This window comes from Vigna unguiculata, chromosome 9 (genome assembly GCF_004118075.2).
Source record: "Vigna unguiculata cultivar IT97K-499-35 chromosome 9, ASM411807v1, whole genome shotgun sequence".
Classification (NCBI taxonomy): Eukaryota; Viridiplantae; Streptophyta; class Magnoliopsida; order Fabales; family Fabaceae; genus Vigna; species Vigna unguiculata.
This window is the reverse complement of record NC_040287.1, coordinates 30,841,804-30,865,923: the sequence shown is the minus strand read 5'-3', so window position 1 is coordinate 30,865,923 and position 24,120 is coordinate 30,841,804. Positions and strand designations below refer to the sequence as shown.

Here is a 24,120-nt window from a genome sequence, read left to right as displayed (position 1 = left end):
TTCAAATGTAGCGGTACTCTAAACATCCTGCTAGAAGAGCTTAAAATACAGATACTAAACTTTTTATACACCAAAATCATTACATTACGATTATTATAAACAGAGTACATGTTACAGACATTGTATACAAAAATTGAATAATGGAGATAAATTGCTTCTGATACAAAAAAAAAAAAAGTCAGGAAGAAAAAGAAAATCACTTCAAGTCTTCATGTGAATGCCTTATTACATCTCAAATTCTGACAGAACTCCTCCATTCCTGATCCTTCCAGCTTCAACAAACATTTTAATTCTCTTTAATGATTTTCTCAACCGTGAGCACCTTATTCAACATAAGTCAGAACCTCTTATTACTTGGCTTGGTGAAAAATATCCCATCAGTAGATGAAGTGATGAACTTTTTTGTGGTGGCCTTGCCCGCATTTCTGATGCCAATGTCCTATAGACAAATTCATTGTTAGCTAAAAATTCTCTGAATTCCCGAACAATGAAGCAATAAAAGTTTAAGAAAAAAACAGCTTATTAAGTACACTTGAAAAGGAGACAAATTATAACTATCCATTCCATGAGGTCGGTTAATAAACTATCACTAATGTCCAGATAGAAAATCAGCAATTATAGCACAACCATTTGATTATTATTATTATTATCAGTAAATCAATTGATTTTGTTTTTAAAAACTAATAACACAAATTAACATGGCATACTGCTGAATTGCTTTTTAAATAGGACAGACCTAGTTTAATCCACACGCTTTTCCGAAATTTAGCAGGGAACAGAGCTAGTGATTTGTTGCCAAATGCATCCTTGACCTTCACACGTCAAAATCGAAATATAAATGAGAACCTATACACACATAAGTAGTACACACATTATAAAGGGGTGCTGACATTGAACAAACTGATTTTAAGAGAAATCATAGAAGTATCCACGCAATCCCTGCAACACTATTAGAAACTATTTGTTTTCACAGAAGTACCAATTGTTTTGTTTACTATCAGGGTAGAAAGAACTGCAACTTATTTTCCTTTGTAATATGTACTTTACCTCTCATTCTCACAGATGCAAATATTCAAATAATATTCCTTGATTTATTTCTCCATCAAAATTTGTCAGTTTTACCAGAGTTATTTTCTCATTTTCCTCAGCATAAATAAAAAAGAAAAATTGGAAGATTTAAGACTGGTAAAGCAGTACCTCAATGATATTAGAGCCTCGTAAAGACACCACCTGCATGATGCTTTGCCCGTCTTGAAGCGTAACATGTTTTTCCTCTGTAGCCCTCTTCAAATTCTTCCTTCCTCCTCTCATGGCCATGGTAGTCAAAACGGCGGCGCCTCTCTCGGCGGCTCCTCTATTAGCGGCGATTCCAGCAGTATCAACGTACCTGGCGGTAGCGGCCTTCATCTTTTAAGCTTTCCAGGTTTGGATGTTCCACATTTGTAAAAAGTACAAGTTTGATGTAAGGTAGTTTGTGGCAGAAATCATATTTGTAATCTCATAAAAGGACAATAAGAAAATACAGATTTTTTTCACTCTTTCCCATTTCTCATTGCACATTGTAGGAACATCTATACACAAAGCAGTTTTTGCATCAATGTCTCCTAATTTTTCAATACATTGTTTAAACTTCATCATCCTACTTTCAGAATCCTTTACATACATTATGCTCTCCCTAATATGATATAATGAATCACCAAGAGCACAATCAAGTTATTGTGTGCACAACAACGAATATGCAAAAACTCACCATCACATACTAAAGAATTTTGCAAAATAAGCTCACTTTTTAAAGTTTTGATCAAAACGTCATTAGTAGATGCATTATCCAAAGTCAAAGAAAATATTCTTTTCTCAATTCCCCATGCACACCAATTTATGTTAACATAATATGCTGTCAAAGCAATATATCCCTCACCAATTATAGAAGTCCACAAATCAGATGTCAAACAAATCCTATTACTGATTTTCCTGTACTCTTCCTTTAGCGTGTTTTTTTCTTTCATATGTATTTTCATAACATCACTCCTTATCGTATTTCTAGAAACTAAGCATGCATCAGGATTCAGATAACTTATCCAAGTTCTAAGAGCTTCATACTCAACTTCTAAGAGCTTCATACTCAAAGAGCTTCATACTCAAGTTCTAAGAGCTTCATACTCAATAAAGTTGAAACATGTTGGATAATTAAATTGGCACACAACTCACGGTAAACCATTGGATCTATTCTTCTACCTTTTAACTTTTCTTGCCCATCCACTATCATTTGTCTAACATCTTCAAATTTAAGTTTACATTTCTCCACGTGATGCTTCAAATGAGATGTGCCATAGTTTTTACTACCAATAACATATTTTTTGTTGCACCCATTACACTTTGCCCTCTCTTTTCCATCCTCACCAACCCCAATCATATTTCCATACATCAGAAGTTCTTGACTTCTCCGTTTTCTTACTACAAGAGGATTCTCTAAGTTTTAGACTCTCATCCATATCTCTTCAACCATATCAACCTTCACAGATTCATTATGAACATTCTCTCACTCTCAGTTTCATGATCTTTACTTGGAGGAGGATTAGTATTAGACTCATGCTCATCCATTATATTATATCTGGTTCACTAAATCCTAACACAAACAAAACAAATAGAATAACAAAACTCAATAACAAAAAACACAAACAAGAACCCAAACAGCAAAGCAACCCATATAACAACACAAATTTCTACTACAGTAGCTACACTTTCAGCATAAAACTGTGTACTAAAATAGCAACACTTTTAGCACAAAACATCAAACAGCAACACAATACCATTATACGGCAGTCCAACATCATACATCTCAATAACATAGCAAAAAACATCTCAATTCGAAAATGAATATAACAGCATTTTACTACACAAACATGAACAAACAATCCAGACCAATCGGTCATCTCAGCAATGATTCGATATGGTTACCTCCGATCTAAATATGCGATTAACAGCTAGGGATGTCAAAACGGGCCAGCCCGGCCCGTTTTGACCCGGCCCGATTTTGGCCCGCAAGGGTGAAACGGGTTACACCTTTGAACCCGGCCCGCAAGCTGGCGGGCTGGCGGGCTGGCCCGTGGGCTTTTTTCCATATGTTACATTTTCAGTCCAAAATCAGATTTCAACAAAATTATTGCAACAAAAACAACCCTGCAGTATATAATATAACTGATCACAAAACAAACAACCCTACAATATATATAAATGACATTTTGCTCTCTGCAAGTCATCAAGACACTGTTGCAACATCAATAACAAGTCTGAATTAGAGTACTTTAGGCATGGAGCATTACCAAAGTGCAAACAGTTACATAAAAAAAAAACAGAAGCATTAATTATGGATGAGAGGTTGTATAATTTGTTTGGCAACATGTGCTGCAGAAGCATCTAAACCCTCCAAATCAATAGGAGCATCTTCTGAAATCTCCCCATCATCAAACCCCGGTAGAGATGCCTCAAACAAATTAGAGTTCAGAACAGTTAAAAAGGAGGTGGCATTATAGTTCTACATCAAATATACTGCAGTGTATAAGCAAATTTCAGTTTAAGTTAATGCCAAACAACTCAATCCCAGCTTTGCAAATACGGCACATACAACTTTGCAACTTGGTACTTTCTATCATATAATTCAATCATTAATGAAGAACATATTTTTGTCTCAAGGATGATAGAACAATATGAAACAGTGGCAGTATTTATTTGATCACAGTGCAACGATGAAATACATGTTCTCCACATATCTCCAACATGATTACAGATAAACAGACAAACAAAGAAAACAACCACAACTATCAGCCTATCACACAGTCAGATAAAAAATAGTAACACTAGAAAAACAAGAAAAAAAGAAATGAACATCACCACCACACCAAAACGGAAGCAACTACGAAATTGAAATTGAGGGAAAATTTAACCAACAACAGCACAACAATTATGATTCACAGAATGGGTCCAATCCAAACAAGGACAAATCGCAGCAACAACAACCACACATACACCATAACTTCCAATTACAGGAAACCAATTTTAGGGTTACGAAAATCATAAATTTAGGTTACAAATTGAAAGAAAAGGGAACCAGAACGCAAATTACAAACAAACCTGTGTTCGTGGTGGTCGTGGCGGTCGAAATCGTTCGTCAATCGCAGTCCGATGGTGGCGCTGCTGCCCCTGCCAGCGACGTGGTGGATGTCACGGTGGAGGAGAAAGGAGACGCCGTGAATGGCCTGCACTCTGCCTTCGTGTTTCTTGGCCAGCGACGTGGGTGGAGGAGAAACGAGGGTGCTCTCTTCTGGTTTCCCAAAACGCGGGTGGTGGAGGAGGAGGAGAAGAGAGTGTGAGAGGAATGAAGGAATAAGTCTGGCAGTGGCAGAGTAGAGAAGAGACTTCAAAACTCCACCCACCTCCTCTGCTACACTGCACGTGTTTTTTTTTAATTCATTAACTTATACGGCCCGCGGGCTGGTCCGTTTTAGCCCGTGGCCTGGCCCGACGGGCCAGCGGACTTGACAGACCGGGTTGTCATGGATCAGTGGACTAAAATTCTTGGCCTGATTCATGCTTTTTCAGTCGGATTGGCGGGCCGGCCTGTCAGGCCTGACTATTTTGCCATCCCTGTTAACAGCAGCAACTACGAAGATATTGGGGCAAATTTTAAGCATCACCAGCAATTACGATTCACATAATGGGTCCAATTCAAAGAAGGGCAAATCGCAGCAACAACAACCAGACATAAAACATAACCTCCAATTATGGGAAATGAATTTTAGGCTTACGAAAATCAGAACTTTAGGTTATAAATCGAAAAAAAAATCAGAACGCAAAAATTACGAACAAACCTGTCTTCGTGGTAGTCGTGGCCGTCGGAATCGTCCGCAAATCGCAGTTGGATGGTGGCTCTGCGTTCTCCGTGCACTGCCTTCGTGTTTCTGGTCAGCGACGTGGTGGATGTCACGGTGGAGGAGAAACGCGACGTGGTGAATGGGCTGCACTGCCTTCGTGTTCCTGGCCAGCGACGTGGGTGGAGGAGAAACACGACGGGTCTGGTCTCTGGTTTCCCAAATTTCGCTAGAGAGAGAAAATGGATGGCAGGCAGTGGAATGGAAGTCTGTCTGGCAGAAAGAGTACCAAAATTAAACACACAACAGCTGCTGCTGCAGGTGTTTTTTTAGATTAAGTCACACGGGATGCGGGTCGGCCCGTTGAACTCGGCCCATTTTTACATCCCTAATTGTGGATTCTTGTAGAAGCAACTAACAAAAAAAAAAAATGAGTGTTTTGTTAGTATTATGAGTGCAAAGACAGAATCCGAGGAAACGAAAGTTGTGAATGTTATGGTTAGACGAATAACTGTGTGAGTTTATGATGAAGTTGTCGAAAATTGAGAGGTTGCCTGTGGAAATATGTATGAAGATATTCGGTCTCTTAGATTACTGCCATCTTGCTGTTGCTCAACAAGGTCAGCCTCACCCACTCACTTTTACTTCTGACTGCTGATCTGATATACTGGAAGAAACTTCGCTTTCTACATGCTGAAAGATTATGCAGGAAATGTGGATGGGTTTTGGATATTTGCTTTTGTTGGTGTCATGGGTTAACCTTTCACCTGATCAGTTTCAGCCAATTTTACAAGGGCAAACAAAGCAATAAATGGAGTATCTTAATAAATATTTTCAATAGCGAAAGAAATCTTGTTTTCATTATGAACCTTTACCTCTTCTGCTGTATAAAAAGGACTTTTCTTTATAATCTGAGAAATTGGCTGTTAGTTTAAATGATTATAGTAAATCCACAAAAAAGTCTTGGTGGGTTGTCATCTACTAGAAGGTTTTGACCATATTAACGAACAATTAAAGTTTTTACATGTTTAATGCCCTATTAAAAGTATCTAATTAAGGGTCTAAAGATGAGAATGTTGGGTTTTAAAAGTGAACCTACTAGGAAAGATAGGATTAGAAGTGATCGTATTAGACACTAAAATCTTGCCTTCGTTGGTTTAGGAACTGTGAAGAGACTAATAGAAGCCCAAGTTATTTGGAGGTTAGCCCTATCACTAGAGCCAGAGGAAGACCAAGAAAAACTACATCAAAACTATTAAGAAGGATTTAGAGTTAGAGGTCTATGGTCTCTATGGACATGATTCACAGTAGAACATTCTGGCATTGTTTGATCCATGTAGTTGACCCACCTAATAGGATTTTGTCACTGTTGTTTAATTTTGGGAAGAGATTTCACTGATTTCAAGCCTTATACACATGGAAAACTATATTTTTTATTTGGATAATGGAAATGAGTAATTCCATTAATGAACTTATATTGTGTGCTTGATTCAAATTTCAAAAACATATTTTATCATCTGCACCTGCATTTCTTCCATTATATTCTCTAACAAAATTTCGTCTTTTATTAATCAAGTATTCTTGGAATATGGAGAATAGAGTGTAGAGTTTCTACAAGTCATTAATATCTATTAAATATTATCTGTCCAAGTTCTTCACTGATTACTTATGTATTTATCTTCAGGATCTAGCCATCTTTCTTTGTTGCGGAGGAATTCAAGTACAGAACTGGAGCAGTTGTTCTCTTTGCAATTTGAGGGGTTATATTTAAAGCCAAAAGATTACAGAGGTCTACTGACATATGCAAAGGTGCTAATCTCACCACAGGCTTCATTCGTTGCTACTCTGGATTTGACAGGGTGCTTGCATATTTTTAAGCTGGACAAAGAAGGCCTCACACTCTCCCGGTTTGTCTTGGGAGAGAGAGATGGTTCAGCAATGTCTGGTGATTTATCGAATGGAGTGAACAAATCTTGTGTGGATTTTATGGATTTTACTTGGTGGTGTGACCATATCCTTGCCATTGTAAACAGGAGTGGTGTGGTTATGTTGATTGACATCCTTAATGGTTCTACAGTTCCAGCAGAGGATCATGCATATTTTTTACCTGTTTTGGAAAGAGCACTGAAATATAAGGGCTGTGTTTTTCTTTTAGCAAGTCAATCATTGAAAGAAGGAGGTGATGCTTCGCATGATGGGTCAACGGAAGAGTTGCATCAGACAGATTGGATAATTACCGATAGGCTTAATCAATTTCATCTTTCTAGATTGTTCTGGCACCTTGTTTCATTTACTGAGAAGTCTGTCCCTGAAATGTATAGTATACTGATTAACAAGAAAAAATATCAGGCTGCTCTGGATTTTGCTGATAGTCATGGATTGGATAAAGAAAAAGTTCTGAAGTCACAGTGGTTGAATTCTAGCCATGGAGTAAATGAAATAAAGAACATTTTATCGAATATCAAGGATAAAAATTTTGTACTTTCTGAATGTGTTGATAGAATTGGAGTGACAGAAGATGCTGTGAAGGCTTTGCTAGATTATGGTCTACGCATCACTGACCATCATAAATTCTCAGTAGTAGATGATGATAATTCTAGTAAAGTATGGAATCTTCGCCTTGCCAGACTTAAAATCTTACAATTTAGAGACAGGCTGGAAACATACCTTGGAATAAACATGGGCAGGCAAGTTACAGATGTCTATTTTGTTAACATGAACTATATTTTTTATGCTTTTGTTAAATCTCAAAGTTTTGTCTACATGTTTTTCTTTTTATATTTTTTAATAAAATTGAAATATCATTAAGTTAGCACAGTGGATAGGAAAATTTACCGATAAAAAAAAAGTGGAGGATAGGGAAATGAGAATCCTCTTTAACAGAAAGTAAACATGAATTAGGCATAGTTGTCGAATACCTCAGCATATATGCTCGTGGGAGGAATATTGAATAAATGTTAATTTGGTTAAATTCATTACCATCTATTTTCTCAGTTTGTTTACAGTACACTGGTAAACACACACACCTATAAAAGAAAACCAGTCTTTAAGCTGAAATTGTTTATTTTTTTAATGTTTTCTTAAATCTTAATGTTAAGTTCCTTAAGATCAACTTCCAGGCTGTGATTGCAACAATTAAAAACTTTAACGTGCTTTGATCTGTTTATTTCCTTTTGTTGACAATGTTGCAAATACCCATTTCCTTGAATCATATCACGTTAACTAAACTTTAAGAGGTATGTATATATACATAATTCCAAAATATGATCATATTATTGATTTTTAGAATGAATGACTGATAGGATATTTGATCATTTGCGATTGTTCAATAATTCTAATGGTTTCCACTGACTCAAAGTTCATTGACACAGTTTTCTGCAGGTTTTCTGTGCAGGAATATAGCAAATTCCGCATTATGCCTATTAATGAGGCTGCCATATCACTTGCTGAGAGTGGAAAAATTGGAGCACTAAACTTGCTCTTCAAGCGTCATCCATATTCTTTGTCTCTATTTATGTTGGAAATTTTAGCTGCCATCCCAGAAACTGTTCCGGTACAAATGTATGGGCAGCTTCTTCCTGGGAGATCTCCCCCGTCTGGTTTTGCCGTGAGGCAAGATGATTGGGTTGAATGTGAGAAGATGGTTCACTTCATTAATGCATCAGTTAAAAACCATGACATTCTAATACAAGTCAAAACTGAACCTTTTGTTAAGCATTTCCATGGATTTCCTTGGCCATCAATTGATGAGCTCTCAAACTGGTATACGAATAGAGCTAGAGCAATGGATGATTTTAGTGGACAGCTGGATAATTGCCTCAGCCTGCTTGAATTTGCTCTTCGCAAAGGCCTATCTGAATTACAATCGTTCCATCAGGATGTGTTATACTTGAATCAAATTGTTTACTCCAATGATGATGATAGTGAAATGGGCTTCAGCATGAATCTTGCCAAGTGGGTAGAATTGTCAGACTATGAAAAATTTAAATTTTTGCTTAAGGGAGTGAAAGAGGAAAATGTAACCGAAAGGTTACACAGTAGAGCCATTCCATTTCTGCGTGAAAAGTTTCACAAGGTATCCTTACTCGGAGATGTCATTGTTTCTGATTGTACAAATCGAAATATGGAGGAATCATTTTTAGTCAGATGGTTGAAGGACACTTCTGAAGAGAATAAATTGGATATATGCTTGGTGGTAATTGAAGAAGGGTGCAGAAACTTCCAAAGTAATGACTATTTCAAAACTGAGGCTGAAGCTGTTGATTGTGCTTTGCAATGCATATACTTGTCTACAGTTACAGATAAGTGGAGTATTATGGCTGCTATACTATCTAAAGTTTCTCAACTACATGGTGAGTTTTGCTTCAGGTCTATTCTAATTCCTTAATAACATTCAGATGTAATGTTAACAATTTCTTCATGGTTGATTTATTGCTCATCAATTTTTCCTCGGGTTTCATTACAACTGAAGGAAAAAAGTGAAAAGAGTACAAGTACCCATTAAATTGTACCTTTTAGGAAGTAGACCTTTAACTTTTAATTGATCCTTAAATCATATGTTTCGTTCCAGTAGTTAATTCTTTTTTTTTAACTCAGAGTTAAATGGCTGACATTGGAATGATCCTGCTCATTGTTTTATGTTAAATCTTGTGCATGCTTATTTTTAAACATTTTCCCATACTTTTTATGTTTATTAAACTGAAAGTAAATCCCTGTATTATTTTGTCACATTAATTTTCACAAACAAAATGAGACCCTGATAGTAATCAGACCCAAACATCTGATAGACCCTGCTGTATTTACAACCCACCAGGAAGGCCGCTATACTATCTCAAATATTAGGCTATTGTAATGGCCTTTGGGCCTTAATTCTCCTAGTTTGCCTTTCTCTAGAGGGTGCTTCAGTAGTCCAAATCCGTGGAACCAGCCTTACTGCTCGAGGAGTATAGGCATGAGGAAAATACAACATTATTGCATTTTTTTTCTAGTTTCAACCTAGTTCTTGGCACAGCTGGCAGTTCTGCTTGTCAATGTGGTGCTTTCATTGCATCTATATGCTTACCTAAGAACACAGCAAAAGACATGGAAGAAGTGTTCCAAACCTTCATTCATAGGCTTTCCCTGCTCCAAACACAACTAGACAACATCCAACAACTCAATGATAGCTGCCACACTTGTCTGCAATAGTCCATTGAATCCCACCATGAAACTTTCCAAACCTGCTTCAGTGAGCTCTGTGACCAACTCAACTCACAAGCAACTACTACCACATCTACATCCTAGACTACTGCCACTATGGGCTTGTTTTCCACACCACTTTCATATTTAAGGTCATATTTGCCTCCTCATCTCTTGAAAAGAATTTTTTTTCTGCTCTCCAAACTGCCACTTCCACTCTTTACATCAATCTCTTGAATATTAGAACTGGAAGAAAATGTCTTGTAATGAATCTAGTTTTCTGTGCCTATCTTCCTTCAATACTTCAAATGCGCATGGTATATTTTTCAGACTACTAGTATCAAAAGAAAAAATAACCCAAAAATCTTCAAATGGCTGTAGCTTTCCATGCTAATCTTCCTCTAAACTTTTGGAAATTTACATCCTTTGTCTTGTTAGTCCTGTGTGTAACAAATTTGTGTCAGTTTCTTTGTGTTAGATCCTGGAATACAAAATTTTGCTATGTGCTTCTTGCCTAATCATTTTCTTTCACTGTATTCTCTCCAGTGCTGAAAAGGGCTTTTCTTGTTTTAGTCATTCAGTGTGGATGAGAGTTCTGCTTGCAATTCTGTTATCCAATGTTGTTTTGCTTCCTGTGTTGTATATTTGATTGACATATACCTGAGTTGTTGAGGTGAGGTGTGCACATAATTTTAATCCCAAAACTAACCAATGGCACATGCTGCAAATCAATGTGTGCCTGCATGTGTTGTTGTGAATTGGTGTAGATTTCATGTGGCTAATTCAGTTGCATTAGTTCTAATCGGTTTATGAGTACATTATTGAACAGATGGTGCATTTCAAGTAGAGGACCTTGAGAGAAGACTTAAAACTGCTGAAGGTCACATTGAAGCAGGGAGGCTTTTGGCATTTTACCAGGTTGGTATTTTGACCTCTATACCCAACCAAATTTGTGTAACCAATGTGTGTATCACTATTGCTTGAATTGCACAATTTCTGTTTCCACTATTTTGTAGAATGATTCTACAATTCATGTTATTGTTTTGTAGCTATGTTGTATTTACTTTGTTGTTTTATGGATCTATACAGGTCCCAAAGCCATTAAACTTTTTCCTAGGTGCTCAGTTGGATGAAAAGGGTGTAAAACAGATTATACGTCTTATTCTTTCTAAATTTATTCGTCGTCAGCCAAGCCGGTCCGATAGTGAATGGGCCAGCATGTGGCGTGATATGCAATACTTGAGGGAAAAGGCATTTCCTTTCCTGGACCCAGAGTATATTTTGACTGAATTTTGCAGAGGACTGCTCAAAGCTGGGAAGTTTTCTCTTGCAAGAAATTACTTGAAGGGTACAAGTTCAGTTGCTTTGGCTTCTGAGAAGGCTGAAAACCTTGTCATTCAAGCAGCTAGGGAGTACTTCTTCTCAGCTTCAAGCCTTTCTTGCTCTGAAGTAAGATTACCTTTAACAGCTTATTATCTGTAACATCTAATGCTTAAAATCTTTGTTAGCCTTTCTCACGATAATCCATCATGTTATCACAACCATGCTCAGATGTAAGAACTATTGGGCAAAGTATTCTGTTTTACTTTTTGTAGATTTTTCAGTTTTTACCTACTTTGCAATAGTGATTGAAATCACAGTTTAATATACATTATGCTTTTGTTAACTGTCTACTAAATCACTTCAAAACACCATTTTTTCTTCTTGATAGTCTTCTATAAGCAGCTATGTTTATGCTAGCCCATCCTCAACTACATGAATTGATTAATTATGTTGCTACAGTTTATTCCAGATCTGGAAGGCCAGAGAATGTCTTAATCTATATCCAAGTAGTGGAAATGTAAAGGCAGAGGCAGATATTATTGATGCACTTACTGCTAAACTTCCAAACCTTGGAGTGAATATTCTGCCCATGCAATTCAGGCAAATAAAAGATCCTATGGAAATTATAAAAATGGCAATCACAAATCAAAGTGGAGCATATTTTCATGTTGATGAACTTATTGAGGTTGCCAGACTTCTTGGCTTGAGGTCCGCTGATGACATATCAACTGTTGAGGAAGCTATTGCTCGAGAAGCTGCAGTTTCTGGTGATTTACAGCTGGCATTTGATCTTTGTCTTGGTTTGGCCAGAAAAGGACATGGTACCATATGGGATTTATGTGCTGCAATTGCAAGAGGCCCTGCCCTTGATAATATGGATGTGGATTCTCGAAAGCAGCTATTAGGGTTTGCTTTAAGCCACTGTGATGAGGAATCTATTGGTGAGCTTCTCCACGCATGGAAGGATCTAGATATGCAGGGCCAGTGTGAAATATTGATGACATCAACAGAGACAAATCCTTCCAAATTTTCAGTAAAAGGCTCATCTTTAAACTCCCTTCCAAATCAAAGTTTTCAAAATTTACTAGATGTTAATGGTTGTTTTCAGGAGTTTGATGGTATTGGTGCTGACAATCAAGATGTTCATCTTCAGAAAGCTAGAGACGTGCTTTCCATCGTTGCGAAAACCTTGGCTATTGGCGATCGAGTTGATTGGGCATCAATCTTGACTGAAAATGGGAAAGTTCTGTCTTTCGCTGCTTCACAGCTCCCTTGGTTGATTGAATTAAGTAAGAAAGGAGAGCATCAGAGGAAACTCAGTACTGGAAAGCAATATCTAAATATCAGAACACAAGCTGTGGTAACCATTTTGTGCTGGTTGGCAAGAAATGGATTTGCCCCAAGAGACAATCTGATTGCCTCTCTAGCAGAATCAATTATGGAGCCACCAGTCACCGAAGAGGAAGATATAATGGGTTGCTCCTATCTTTTGAATCTTGTGGATGCCTTCAATGGGGTAGAAATTATAGAAGAACAACTCAAAATAAGAAAAGACTATCAAGAAATTTGTAGTATCATGAGTGTTGGGATGGCATACAGCTTACTACATAACTCTGGACTAAAGACTGACCCTTCTCAACGGAGGGAGCTGTTGAAGAGGAGGTTTAAGGAAAAGCATGCATCACCCAGTTCTGGTGATTGTCTTTTTTGTTATTTGCTGTTAATTGTATATTTATCAGTAGTTGACTCTTTAGATTGCATTTTCTTTTTTAACTTTTTTATGTATGCTGTTTCTATTTAAAATATTGTTTGATGATCATGCTTGTATTGATTGTGGATTTCTTTCTCCCACTTTTTTTTTTCTTACATTTTTGCATCTGTAATTGACTAAGACAATGTGTTGAATATGTTTATTCAGACGATATGGATAAACTTGGCAAAGTACAATCCTCATTTTGGAGAGAGTGGAAATTGAAGTTAGAAGAACAAAAACGTCTCACTGAACATTCCAGAGCACTAGAAAAAATAATTCCTGGGGTTGAGACAGAGCGCTTTTTGTCCAGGGATTCCATTTATATTGTGAATGTTGTTATCTCTCTCATTGAGTCAGTAAAGCTAGAAAGAAAGCACATTTTGAAGGACATTTTAAAACTGGTTGACACTTATGACTTGAACTGAACCGAGGTATGAGGATTTGCAGGAATGCGTTGAAAGATAAACTGTGAAGAAAATAATGTTTCTTATAATGAAATTATTTGTCTTATTGTTCCTTAGCCTATATATAATGTTGTAAATGTTCTGTAATTGGCTTTGGTAATCTCTTGGTAAATTCAGTGTCAAGTAGTATTTGTATCAGTGTAAAGTGGGTATGAACTTGTAGTTTTGTGCATCAGTGGTTTCAATTGAAGGGGTGTTCGATTATGAAAATTGTTTTCATCGAATCCTTAACTGCTTATCTTTTTAAGTCAACTAGTTCTTTGAACAAAATGTAATATAATCCACTGATGAAACCTATTTACTTTGTTTCTTTTAGGTGCTACTGCGTTACCTAAGTGCTGTCCTTGTTTCTGATACTTGGAGCAATGATGATATTACAGCTGAAGATGCAGGCTATAAAGGGGAATCAGTGTTGCCCCTTAGGCTATCTCGCATTTTTCACTGATAAATTCTATGCTTGATATAAATTTTTCTTAAACATTTATGGCATGGCATACTATATAGAGATTCGTTTGCTCTAGCCAAATCGTGTGTTATTTTTAATAGCTTGATACATTGTTTACAAAAATATTCCTTACTTTAGTTACACATGAAGAACTTATACACAGTTACACACACTCAAGATAATTACCCTTTATGATATAATAACTAACAACATCAATTTGTAAATAATTAAATTAGTTTAGGATATAATATGTACTGATGTAAAAGAAAATATTACTAGTTTTTATTAACTAATTTACGGTATGATTTTTTTACATTATTAAACTGTTAAAGAAATATGGATAGCAAAAAAAGTTTATATAAAAAATAATAGGTTAAATATGTTTTTTTAAATATATTTAAAACATTAAATAAATTTAATAAAATTTATTAAAATAATTAAATTTACGCGTTTAGATAAATTAAATTAATTCAAAAAATTTAAATAAGATTAATTTTAGTTTTAACTTTAAGATTAAAAAGAACAAAATCATTTTTAACCCAAAATAATTATAATAGCGGTAGGATGCGTTCTCTTGAACAAGTGGTTGACAGAGCGAGTAGCTGGCATGCGCCAACATATACCTACGCGCCAAAATAATATAATAATAATATTATATTTATATTATACAATAAACAGAGCTGTTGTGGATTCTTGTAGAAGCAACTAACAGAAACAACAAAAATGAGTGTTTTGTTAGTATTATGAGTGCACAGACAGAATCCGAGGAAACGAAAGTTGTGAATGTTATTGTTAGATGAATAACTGTGTGAGTTAATGATTATTGTGAAGTTGTCGAAAATGGAGAGGTTACCTGTGGAAATATGTATGAAGATATTCGGTCTCTTAGATTATTGCCATCTTGCTGTTGCTCAACAAGGTCAGCCTCAGCCACTCACTTTTTTTTCATAATTACGTTCTTCTCTCTTTGCAAAACTTTTTTTTTTTCTTGTGTTGAAATATTTGGTCTGAATTGACTTTCTTCAATTCGTCTGATTCAATTCTTCATATTGCTGGCTTGGATAATCTGGTATGTTTTCCGCTAAATTGGATCTGAAATTGAAGCGATCATGAGCTGAGTATGATCCCCTAAATTCGGTTGATTTGTTTGTTCGGTTTTCCCTGAATCATGTGAATCACTGGTTCTTACTTTCCTTTGATGTCTGAATTGAGGCATTTTTGCAACCACAAAACAAAAGGTGGAAGGCAACGTAGTGGGTATTGCAGATCATGTCAAAATAAAATCAGGAAAAGAATTTCGTTTTGTGTAGTTTCGTTTAGGTGAAGCGGTAATCTTATATTAGTTACCTTGTAAAGGTTCCTGTTCTTTGGCCTAGGTTATGTGGACTGCATCCATACAGTTCCAACCACTGCTATCTCTACCAGTGAACTTTGAACCAGTGAGATATGTTATTTGTGTTCACTTGGTCGTGTTCTAACAGTGACCATGCTTTTCAAGAAAGATAGATGGAGCTTGGCCAAATTTTGCCCCTTGAAATTGTCGTTTTGATAAGTGATGAAAAGATAATTTGATTTTAAGTTTTATCAAACATTTGATGTTTACCCCTTACTGCACAAATACAATTGAATCCAATCAAAAGTTTTTGGCAGAGAAAAACATTTTGGAGTAGGGAATATGTGTGAGGTTCCTAATGCGGTTTAAATTTGCAGATAATACAACTTTTAATTAGTTGGTGGTAATGTATGAAACTTCTTAAAGTTCTTAGATTCAGAATTATATTAGCTTGTTTGAATAAGGGTTGAACTAAACAAGTTGAAGCACTTGTGCAGTATGTAGGAAGTGGAAGCTGGTGGGCTCAGACAATGGTCTATGGTCTAAACTTTTTAGAGAGAGATGGGGAGAAGATCATTCTGCTTTTTATGCTCCCATTGGCTCAAAATCATGGAAAGATGTATACGAGGTGCAAGATCGTTGTGATCGAATTGGAGTGTGAGTTTTCTAATTTTTCAGATGAGCTTTTTGTTTTATTCTTGTATAATACGATGTACTTAAGAATCCAAGTGTGAGTCTAAGTCTCACATTGATCAGAAATGAAAAAATAGAGCAATATACAAGAATAAAGAATAAAGATGTGTATTTTTTGAACTTAGACCTGAATAGTATGATATAGGGTATGTTTGGATAAATCTTTACATAGATACTACCGGGAAAAAAATAAGAATTGTTTTACTATAAATTAAAATGGACTTATCTTGAAATAACTTCTATATATTCACTATAAATTAATTTTAATTAAAGAAAGAAGGCAAATTATTTTTTCTTCTGATTTCCTTCTAGAATTTCTTATAGGTACCCATATTTGATCAACACTTTTTTTATGTGTGCCTTGAATGTTTAGTTTTTAATGTAATAAAGTTACAATCTTTTGTTCCGCTAGGATAACTTATGTGCTCTTTAATTGTTACAATTATTCTTTTAATAATGAGTGTTTGACCATTAAACACTAAACCAATACTTCTACCGGTTTGATTTTAAAAATTTTAAAACCATTGCTAGATCTAGTTTAGGCTCTCTGACATGAATCTTTATTATTAAACAAAAACCAATTTTTGTCTGAAAATTGTTTTGGATTTGAGTTGACACTACAATAATTGATCTCAGCTTTTGCAACAACGGTAGGAGTCTGATAGGAAGGGAAATACTTTATTTGATGTTTGATAAAATAGGGGTTTGAAGATTATTAGAGAAGGCAGTGACTACTATCTTGTTCACCAAGGAGAGATACAGCGACATCTGGGTTCAAGAAAAAATCAAGAAAAAGAAAGTGCTCACAGCTTCCATTCAGAAATTGACTTCAATGGAGAAAGCTCTCTAGCTGAAGAGAGATCATGTCGTGGAATTTTGGACAAAATCCTTTTTTTCATAGGAGATTTGGAGGTTGCTTCTGCAGAAGCCAAACGAACCCGTGTGACATGATAATATCTTGTATTCAATCCAACATTCAATGAAGTTCACTTTAAAACTTCTTTGTATCTAAGCATTATTTCATGTATATACACTTATCAAACAATGTATTCAGTTATTTCAATAATTTAGCCTTTTCGGATAAGTCATGAGAATCACACAAGTCACAAGTGGTAGTTTCTCCTGTTGTACAAGTTTGTTTAAAGCATTGCGGAGATATGGTGTGTATAATGTAATCACATTATCTGCTATTATTATGAAGACCTTCATTAGTTCTATCATATTTTCCATCTCGCTAGTGCTGTGATCAATATGTGGAACAAGCTAATGCTACTATTTTATAATTAAAATTACTAAATTTTATTAAAAGGAAATGGAGTTTGGTTTTCATGACAGAAATGATGAAAACTAATGAGTATGGTACGACTTCATTTTTAAAAAGATATAAATGCTATGCTATTATATAAAATTAATCTTTATTCAAAAAGTGATCAAAAGTGACATTTTGTATTGATTAAAATAGTTTCGTCTCTAAATAATAAATTTGCTTAAAAATAAAAACATGTAAATGTAATCAATTTATTTAAAAGTAAAGTTGGTGAACAGTTTATTTAGAAAGGCATTGAAATATAGCGAGTGTAGAGGCATGATGGGGACGCGGCTTGTGACGGGAAAGAATTAAAAAGTTTGACGCTACGCCAATCCCTCCCTCAATTCACGGCCCCATCAATCAACTGTTTCCTCTTATATTAATTGTGCAATTCCTTTGATTGTATGGTATGGTGGACTCCAAGAAAATGTATTTTATCAAAATACAGACAAAATTCTATCTAAAATAATAATATCTGATAATTGGTCCACGATGGTCACATGAAATCCTTGGGGCAAAGGACAGTTTGATTGGTGAAATAGATGGTAGCATCTTTAAAATGGTGGTAAGGGAAAAAAAAAGGAAGATAAAAGGAGATGCATTAATTGAATGGAGTGCGATTTTTGATTACAAAATAAAAAGATAAAGAAAGAAATAGTATGGCATATATACTATTCCCAACGGGACAAACTTAGATACTGCCCCCAAAAGAATACCATCAGAACTACCAAAACGGAGATTTCTCCTCAAGTAATAGCCAATAGAAATCTAATGCACTACGATATTTATACTAAAAACACTTAAAAAATTGCTCCTCTTGTCCTTTTCTGCTTCTTGCTTCAATTTCTTCTCTTTGTGAGCATCAGGTTTACCTTCACTCAGATTGCATCGTACAAAGTCGTAGACAGAAAATGTATCAGTAAGACTGAAGTAGCTTAAGTTCAGTGACTTGGCAAAACTCGGGCAAAAACCAGTTAAATGTTCAATGGTTCAGACTCGCCGTCCCTATCCTTCAGTTGCCACTCTGCTGCTTCTGTTTCAAACAAAAATTATCCCAGCTATAAGTAAGAACGTGTTTCTTATAGGAGAACTACAAGAACAACCTCAGGAAGGAGCAATGAAACCAAAGGTATACCAGTAGTTCCCAGATAGGATAAATTTAAAACACAACCAATTAGTCTAAATAAGGTTTCTGTCCATCCAAATCCTGTTTCTAAATCAACTTAAGCAGCAGATAATTTGTGTAAGGGTCTTACTTGGCTTATCTGAAATCACCATCAGTCGCCTTTGTAAGATGCAAGCCACCAAAAGGAAAATTGAGCACATGCCAAACATAACAGTGATGGGGAATGCATCAACCTGCACAGAGAAAATACACAATCGGTCAAAAACAAATAAAAAATTATGATGTTATTAAGATAAAGCATTGTATTAAACTAGAAGATTGTGAAACATACATTGTACAGCACGACGCACACAAAAATGTTCAGAGGAATGCGGAAAAAGTTCATGATGGTGCTCCTGGCCTCCTCGGGAATGTATTGAGATCTCATCTTCATAATGGATGGCCAGAATATGCCAACGCAACTCTCAAAAGCACAGAAGCCAAGAAGTTGAATGCAGCCAGTGAATGAGATGCTTCCACCTTTCACCCCAGTAGGAACTACCAAGAACTGTTACACAATAACAAAGACAATATTTAGAAAAATGGTGTGAGAAGTTAATCAGAATACTAGGGGGAAATGAGGGGAGTATATTGGAAGAGTTGCATACAGTGGTCAAAATCGGGAGCATCAGAGCAGCAGAAGAAACTGCAAAAACAATTTGCATATAGCTCTCTACTCGGAGTGAAGAGCGGGCCATCAATCTGGATGCAAGTGAGCTTCCCAACATTGAAGCCAACATGAAAGTTGCAAAAATAAAACCATGGGGAATCTCTTCATCGTTTGGGCTCAATGCAGGAGTCCATAGAAACACAAAGGTGTACATTGAACCTTCAAAGAGAGACTGTATGGCACCCAGCAAGGCAATTTTTTCATCTGAGCACAGAGAATACAAGATGAGTTGAATAAAGTAATAAAATAAATGATAACAGAATAAGAAATGCGAAAGCATCACTTTTGCTGGATCAGTTCCATTTAAGGGAGCTTAAATAACAACTACTATTATATAGTTTGGAGAAAAAGTTACAGCTACTATTGGTTACAACAAAGTACACATTTTTTACATGTAAACTGGCATATAGATTAATTTGACGGGTAAAGAGTTTCGAAGTTCAACTTTACTGTATCAAAGCATTGTATAAAAACAGAGAAAATAAATTGAAGGCAAGGAATCTACCTGAAGCAATGGCAACAGCAGCACCCCTGAATTGGGTAAGCAAGTCCTTGCTCTCGGAAGGATCCCCATAATTTTCCGTCCATGAAGATAGTATGATGGCCATACCAATAGCAAGAAAACATGAAGCAGCATCAAAGGGAGCCACAGGTCCAAGAGCCAATGTATCAACAAGGACGTTTCCAAACAGACCAGACAAAATAGCAACAAGGCCATTTCCAAGAAATATAGCCTTTGAGAATGTTAATGATAGCCACTGTTGGTCAAAGCCCCTCTGACAAATTAAAGTTAAAAAAAACAGAGAACATTCAGAATCATAAATACACAACGTAACAAATGGATGTCAACACAAAATAAAAAACCATATTAACAAGAAGCGTATGCTGAAAACTGTCTCAAGTATACACCGTGAGTTTAATTCAATATCCATTTAATGAATCCAAATACCAAAATGCAACTTTCTCTATTGATATATTTACATGATTTACTGAACCAAGACACTTACTCTAAACATAGACATAACGATACACTATCTAACTACATTTGAAATTTTTAGTTGCAATATTTTGAGTAGAGGTTAGACTCTTAAAGCGAAACATGTTCAGAAGTCATCCAGCTACATACAAGACTAGCCCAATTTGGAATTAAAACAATCAAGCTAAATTATCATTACGAGGACATAAACCCGACTCTTGAGCCTGTGGCAGTTAAATTACATTGTATAATTCAAGTCAGATACACCCTACAAATAGACATAAATCTAAAACCATATTACAAGTCAGTAATGAAGTGCACTATCCGAATGTCTTATATCAATATCTCCCGAGAAAATATTCTTAGTAAAGAGCATATAAGCTTTAAATCAAACAATTATTCCTCACCTTGAAGTGCTCAGCAACAAGCCATGACTCAAATGCTGAAAACAAAAGTGAAGTTGCAATGCCTCCCAAAATACGACCCAACATCAGAACCTTGTATTGAGGAGAATGCTTGGTGATGCAGCTCAAAATGTAGGTTATGCAATAAGTTACACAAGCCCTCTTCCGGCCTCTGATTTCAGGATAAGAAGCATGTGAGACAGAAAAAAAAAAATCTATGATAGGTGTGCAGCAAGATGTAATAATAAACAGAAAAGTCATCTCACTGTTTGTCAGCTAGAGATCCAACAATTGTTCCAAAGAGCATAGAAGACCCAAAACCAGCAATGAAGAGTTGTCCGATCTCACCTTTCCCATATCCATATGTACTATAAAGGTAATACACATATGGACCTTGTAGCCAATCTCCAGCTTTAACCATAGAAAACGGCAACCCATTAGATTTCCCAAAAACTAAAACAGCAACTCCAATACCAACTTGACATTTTCAACAATAGCACGATCACATATAGAAGTTGCAGCCATACACAAACAACCGACAAACAGAGCTACCTTTGATAATAATTTTCAGATTTCAATCAGTGCATTTTCAATTTCTCAATCACCAACAACATTCTCCTCAGAGTCATAACTCAATGACGAAAAACGTAATTAAAATCAGAGAAACATATTAAATAAAATAAATTCAATAAATCAACCACTCTAAGAGATAGACAACTTAACTAAATTAAAATGTCCTTTTAAATACCATCTCATCGAACACCATAACAATCAGAAAGCGAAGTTCAGATTATACAACGAGCGGAGTAAAAGACAATGCACAGCGTAGAAATGCACTATTAACCAAAAGGAAAGAAAGAAAAGAAAAAAAAAAGAAATCAGAATTTCCAGAACCGACACGTCACTACAATCAGAGAAACTAATCGTCAGGATCCGCCTGAAACGCTTTCGATTTCTCGCTACATTCAATTTCCCAAATAACAGAAAGTAAGGTAAAAACAAACAAACAATGGCTTCCCTGATTCAATTTTAATTTCGGTGATAATTAACATTCCATGAGGAAAACATGAAAGGAAATTATGGCGAGGGAAAAAAAAAGAATAGGGCGAGCATTGGAGGTATTGGAATAGAGAAATGAAAGAAGGAAGAGGCAGATCGAGCGGAATGAGAGAAGCGAAGGAAGAGATCGAGCGAGATCTAAAGAGATGGAGAGAGATCTGTACCCATCATGAGGGAATAGACAAGGAGGTAGTTGTTCTTGAAGGAATTGAATGCGGAAGAGGTGTTGATTCGGTCCTTGTTGCTCTTGCTCAGTTCCAGAGCTGCCACAACCGCGGCCAAACCACCAAACACCGCGTAGAAGAACAACTCCATTTTCACTCTGCCAACTATTTCTCTGTCTTTCTCTCTCAATTTCTCTTTCTCTGCGAGTTGAGTGAGAGATGAACCAAGCCAGGGAGGGTTATATATATGCCTCTAAATGCTGCTTTTATCCGCTGCAGTCACTCCACCCTCACGAAACTGGTTAAACCGGTTTTGCCTTTATGATACCGCCACTCCCCGGTAATCCATTTGCTTTCCACATGCACCAAAAAAAAAAAAAAAACTAAGGAAAACAGTGTCACGTGCAATCCTTTTTTTTTTTTGTTATTGGACCCGCTTATTTTTAATTTTACAAAAAAAAAAAAAAACTAGTAATAATTCTTCAGAAAACTATCTAAGTAAATCTTATATATCAAGATATTATAAAACAAATTTATGTTACCATTTAATCATGAATCACTACCCAAGTTAAGCTTACTAATATTATCAACGAAGGATGGTGTAGTTTTTTTAACAATATTATTAGCTAAGTTTAACCGTTATCCGTCATTGGTGTAAAAACATCATTCATGTTAATATATACATATTTTTTATAGTCAATGTACGGGTGTATTTTATTTTCTTAATTTATTAAAATACTATTTCATAAGTTAACTATGGATAAATAGTATTAATAATAATTAAAAGTATTATAATAATGTATATTGAATGAGAAGCCTTAATAAACAATTAGACTGACGTAAAACAATAATATCATGTGTTTGATACCATAAATAAAAATGAAACCTTTTCAAAATTCGATTGAAAGTGTTAAGTGTCCTTTTAAGACTATTTTTTTTCCAGACACATTGCGTAAACATATTTTTTAATTGAGTTAATTAATTGTTATTTTAAGATTATTTGTCCAAAATATTCAATATATTGGATCAATATTTAATTATTTTGAATATGTATTTGTAATGAGGATACATAAAATAAGGTTTTAGGTAGTTGTATGCGAAAGGTTATTAGAAAAAGAAGAGTGGGCACCAAAAATCGATGAAGATGAAGTGAGTAATGTGATTATGGAAAGTGTGAAGCGTGGGATGCAGAAGCAGAATGGGTGAGGTTGTATGGGATAATGAAGAGGAGAACAACGCGGTTTGGTGGTGATATTCTAATCACCGTCGTTGACTGATAAATGGGTTACACGTGGCGAGAGATGAGACGGGTGATGAATAGAAGGTGGTGTCGGTGGTTTATGGTTTTTCCGCAGCGTAGAAACGCTCCCAGCGGCGAGGTCTCGGATCTAGTATTCCCTGCAAAAGCATAAATGGATAGTGTGCGTTGGACCCACTTTCCTTCCCTAACTTAATTGCACAAACTATTTCAACAAAAATATTAATTACTCTTATCCTTTTATTGGTATATTGTAAAAGAGAAATAGAGGAAAGTAGTAAAAGGACGGGAATAGAAATTAATGTTTGAAAGAGTATAAATGTAAACAAATATATTAAAAATGTTATCTCAATGCAAAACAAATTGGATAATTCTTGTTTTATCCTATGTAAAATTCATGTGTTTATTCCATTTTTATATACAGGATCACAAAATTGTTGGAAATTTAAGTGTATGTCTAAATCTCACAAAATAAAAATGAGAAAGTTGAGCATCATACAAAGATAAAGGCTCATAAACTCATTGTCTTAAGATTTTAGGTTGAAAATGGTGTCAATCCCTTATGTTGGGTTGAACTCATGTTCATTGGTGTTAAATCTCTCCGGTGATCCTCCCTCAAAAGATCCAATAATAGTTTTAGAGCCGAGACTCACACTTGAAGGCCCATAACACATTGAGTAAAAATGATAAAATTAATCACCATATAAAGATAAAGTCTTAAAGTTAGGTTCATGTTCATTGATATTAAATCTTTCCGGTAATCTTTTCTCAAAAGACCTAACAAAAATTAATTACAATTGCATGAAAAGAAACTAGAATAGTAGAGTAAGAAGTAATTTGATCTGATGCTTTGGAGAAAAAAACAAAATAAATGAGATATAAATAGCCTAAGATCACTGTTTGAAGGAGTCAAACTAAAAGTCTATATTATAAATTATTACTTACATATTTAAAGACTAGTAGTCTATCTGAGGTATAAATTAAATGGATGACCTACCAACCCAAACACAAATAACCGATTCTAATTATGAGAGTTTAAGATTGAGTATGTCATAATT

At 35.5% G+C, this 24,120-nt stretch overlaps 4 protein-coding genes across 8 annotated transcripts; 2 read left to right on the top strand and 2 right to left on the bottom strand.

Annotated features, from left to right (window-relative positions):
• Positions 1-46: 46 nt before the first annotated feature.
• On the bottom strand, positions 47-5,395 carry LOC114162619 (probable RNA-binding protein EIF1AD). 4 transcript variants are annotated; one of them, XR_003599259.1, is made up of 6 exons: positions 5,381-5,395; positions 4,869-5,282; positions 4,132-4,660; positions 1,198-1,415; positions 737-812; positions 47-439 (listed from the first exon to the last, which is right to left on the bottom strand). XR_003599259.1 is itself a non-coding variant. In XM_028046571.1 (5 exons), the coding sequence occupies exons 3-5, from the start codon at positions 1,405-1,407 to the stop codon at positions 378-380; spliced, it is 348 nt and encodes a 115-aa protein (XP_027902372.1). In that variant the 5' UTR covers positions 4,132-4,660; positions 4,869-5,171; the 3' UTR covers positions 61-377. The 4 variants fall into 4 exon arrangements, 2 of the variants coding, with proteins under 2 accessions (XP_027902372.1, XP_027902371.1); XR_003599260.1 differs by lacking the exon at positions 5,381-5,395 and having other exon boundaries at positions 61-439; positions 4,132-4,644; positions 4,869-5,172; XM_028046571.1 differs by lacking the exon at positions 5,381-5,395 and having other exon boundaries at positions 61-439; positions 1,198-1,407; positions 4,869-5,171.
• Positions 5,252-14,155, top strand: LOC114162617 (MAG2-interacting protein 2-like). 2 transcript variants are annotated; one of them, XM_028046567.1, is made up of 8 exons: positions 5,252-5,488; positions 6,553-7,555; positions 8,250-9,220; positions 10,876-10,964; positions 11,136-11,495; positions 11,839-13,063; positions 13,288-13,553; positions 13,903-14,155. In XM_028046567.1, the coding sequence occupies exons 1-7, from the start codon at positions 5,392-5,394 to the stop codon at positions 13,545-13,547; spliced, it is 4,005 nt and encodes a 1,334-aa protein (XP_027902368.1). In that variant the 5' UTR covers positions 5,252-5,391; the 3' UTR covers positions 13,548-13,553; positions 13,903-14,155. The 2 variants fall into 2 exon arrangements, with proteins under 2 accessions (XP_027902368.1, XP_027902369.1); XM_028046568.1 differs by lacking the exon at positions 13,288-13,553 and having other exon boundaries at positions 13,903-14,148.
• A 551-nt stretch (positions 14,156-14,706) lies between these two features.
• On the top strand, positions 14,707-17,268 carry LOC114196195. Its single transcript, XM_028086760.1, has 3 exons — positions 14,707-14,950; positions 15,862-16,021; positions 16,759-17,268. Exons 1-3 carry the CDS (start codon positions 14,848-14,850, stop codon positions 17,006-17,008), a joined length of 513 nt encoding a protein of 170 aa, XP_027942561.1. The 5' UTR covers positions 14,707-14,847; the 3' UTR covers positions 17,009-17,268.
• Positions 17,269-17,942: 674 nt separating this feature from the next.
• Positions 17,943-22,035, bottom strand: LOC114163754 (molybdate-anion transporter). Its single transcript, XM_028048058.1, has 8 exons — positions 21,805-22,035; positions 20,848-20,992; positions 20,585-20,753; positions 19,707-19,977; positions 19,140-19,405; positions 18,824-19,039; positions 18,623-18,725; positions 17,943-18,399 (listed from the first exon to the last, which is right to left on the bottom strand). The coding sequence occupies exons 1-8, from the start codon at positions 21,953-21,955 to the stop codon at positions 18,341-18,343; spliced, it is 1,380 nt and encodes a 459-aa protein (XP_027903859.1). The 5' UTR covers positions 21,956-22,035; the 3' UTR covers positions 17,943-18,340.
• Positions 22,036-24,120: the final 2,085 nt, after the last annotated feature.

Bases quoted from the DNA above. Each gene is read 5' to 3' on its own strand.
- LOC114163754 (XM_028048058.1), bottom strand. From the start codon at position 21,955: ATGGAGTTGTTCTTCTACGCGGTGTTTGGTGGTTTGGCCGCGGTTGTG. The intron at 19,040-19,139 runs GTATGCAACTCT...ATTGTGTAACAG, and splicing joins TGCTCCCGATTTTGACCACT to TTCTTGGTAGTTCCTACTGG. The intron at 18,726-18,823 runs GTATGTTTCACA...TTCTCTGTGCAG, and splicing joins TGTGCGTCGTGCTGTACAAT to GTTGATGCATTCCCCATCAC.
- LOC114196195 (XM_028086760.1), top strand. From the start codon at position 14,848: ATGATTATTGTGAAGTTGTCGAAAATGGAGAGGTTACCTGTGGAAATA. The intron at 14,951-15,861 runs GTCAGCCTCAGC...GCACTTGTGCAG, and splicing joins TCTTGCTGTTGCTCAACAAG to TATGTAGGAAGTGGAAGCTG. The intron at 16,022-16,758 runs GTGAGTTTTCTA...TTGATAAAATAG, and splicing joins CGTTGTGATCGAATTGGAGT to GGGTTTGAAGATTATTAGAG.
- LOC114162617 (XM_028046567.1), top strand. From the start codon at position 5,392: ATGATGAAGTTGTCGAAAATTGAGAGGTTGCCTGTGGAAATATGTATG. The intron at 7,556-8,249 runs GCAAGTTACAGA...AGTTTTCTGCAG, and splicing joins CTTGGAATAAACATGGGCAG to GTTTTCTGTGCAGGAATATA. The intron at 11,496-11,838 runs GTAAGATTACCT...AGTTTATTCCAG, and splicing joins CAAGCCTTTCTTGCTCTGAA to ATCTGGAAGGCCAGAGAATG.
- LOC114162619 (XM_028046571.1), bottom strand. From the start codon at position 1,407: ATGAAGGCCGCTACCGCCAGGTACGTTGATACTGCTGGAATCGCCGCT. The intron at 813-1,197 runs GTACTGCTTTAC...TGACGTGTGAAG, and splicing joins GAGGCTCTAATATCATTGAG to GTCAAGGATGCATTTGGCAA. The intron at 440-736 runs GTCTGTCCTATT...ATTTGTCTATAG, and splicing joins AAGCGTGTGGATTAAACTAG to GACATTGGCATCAGAAATGC.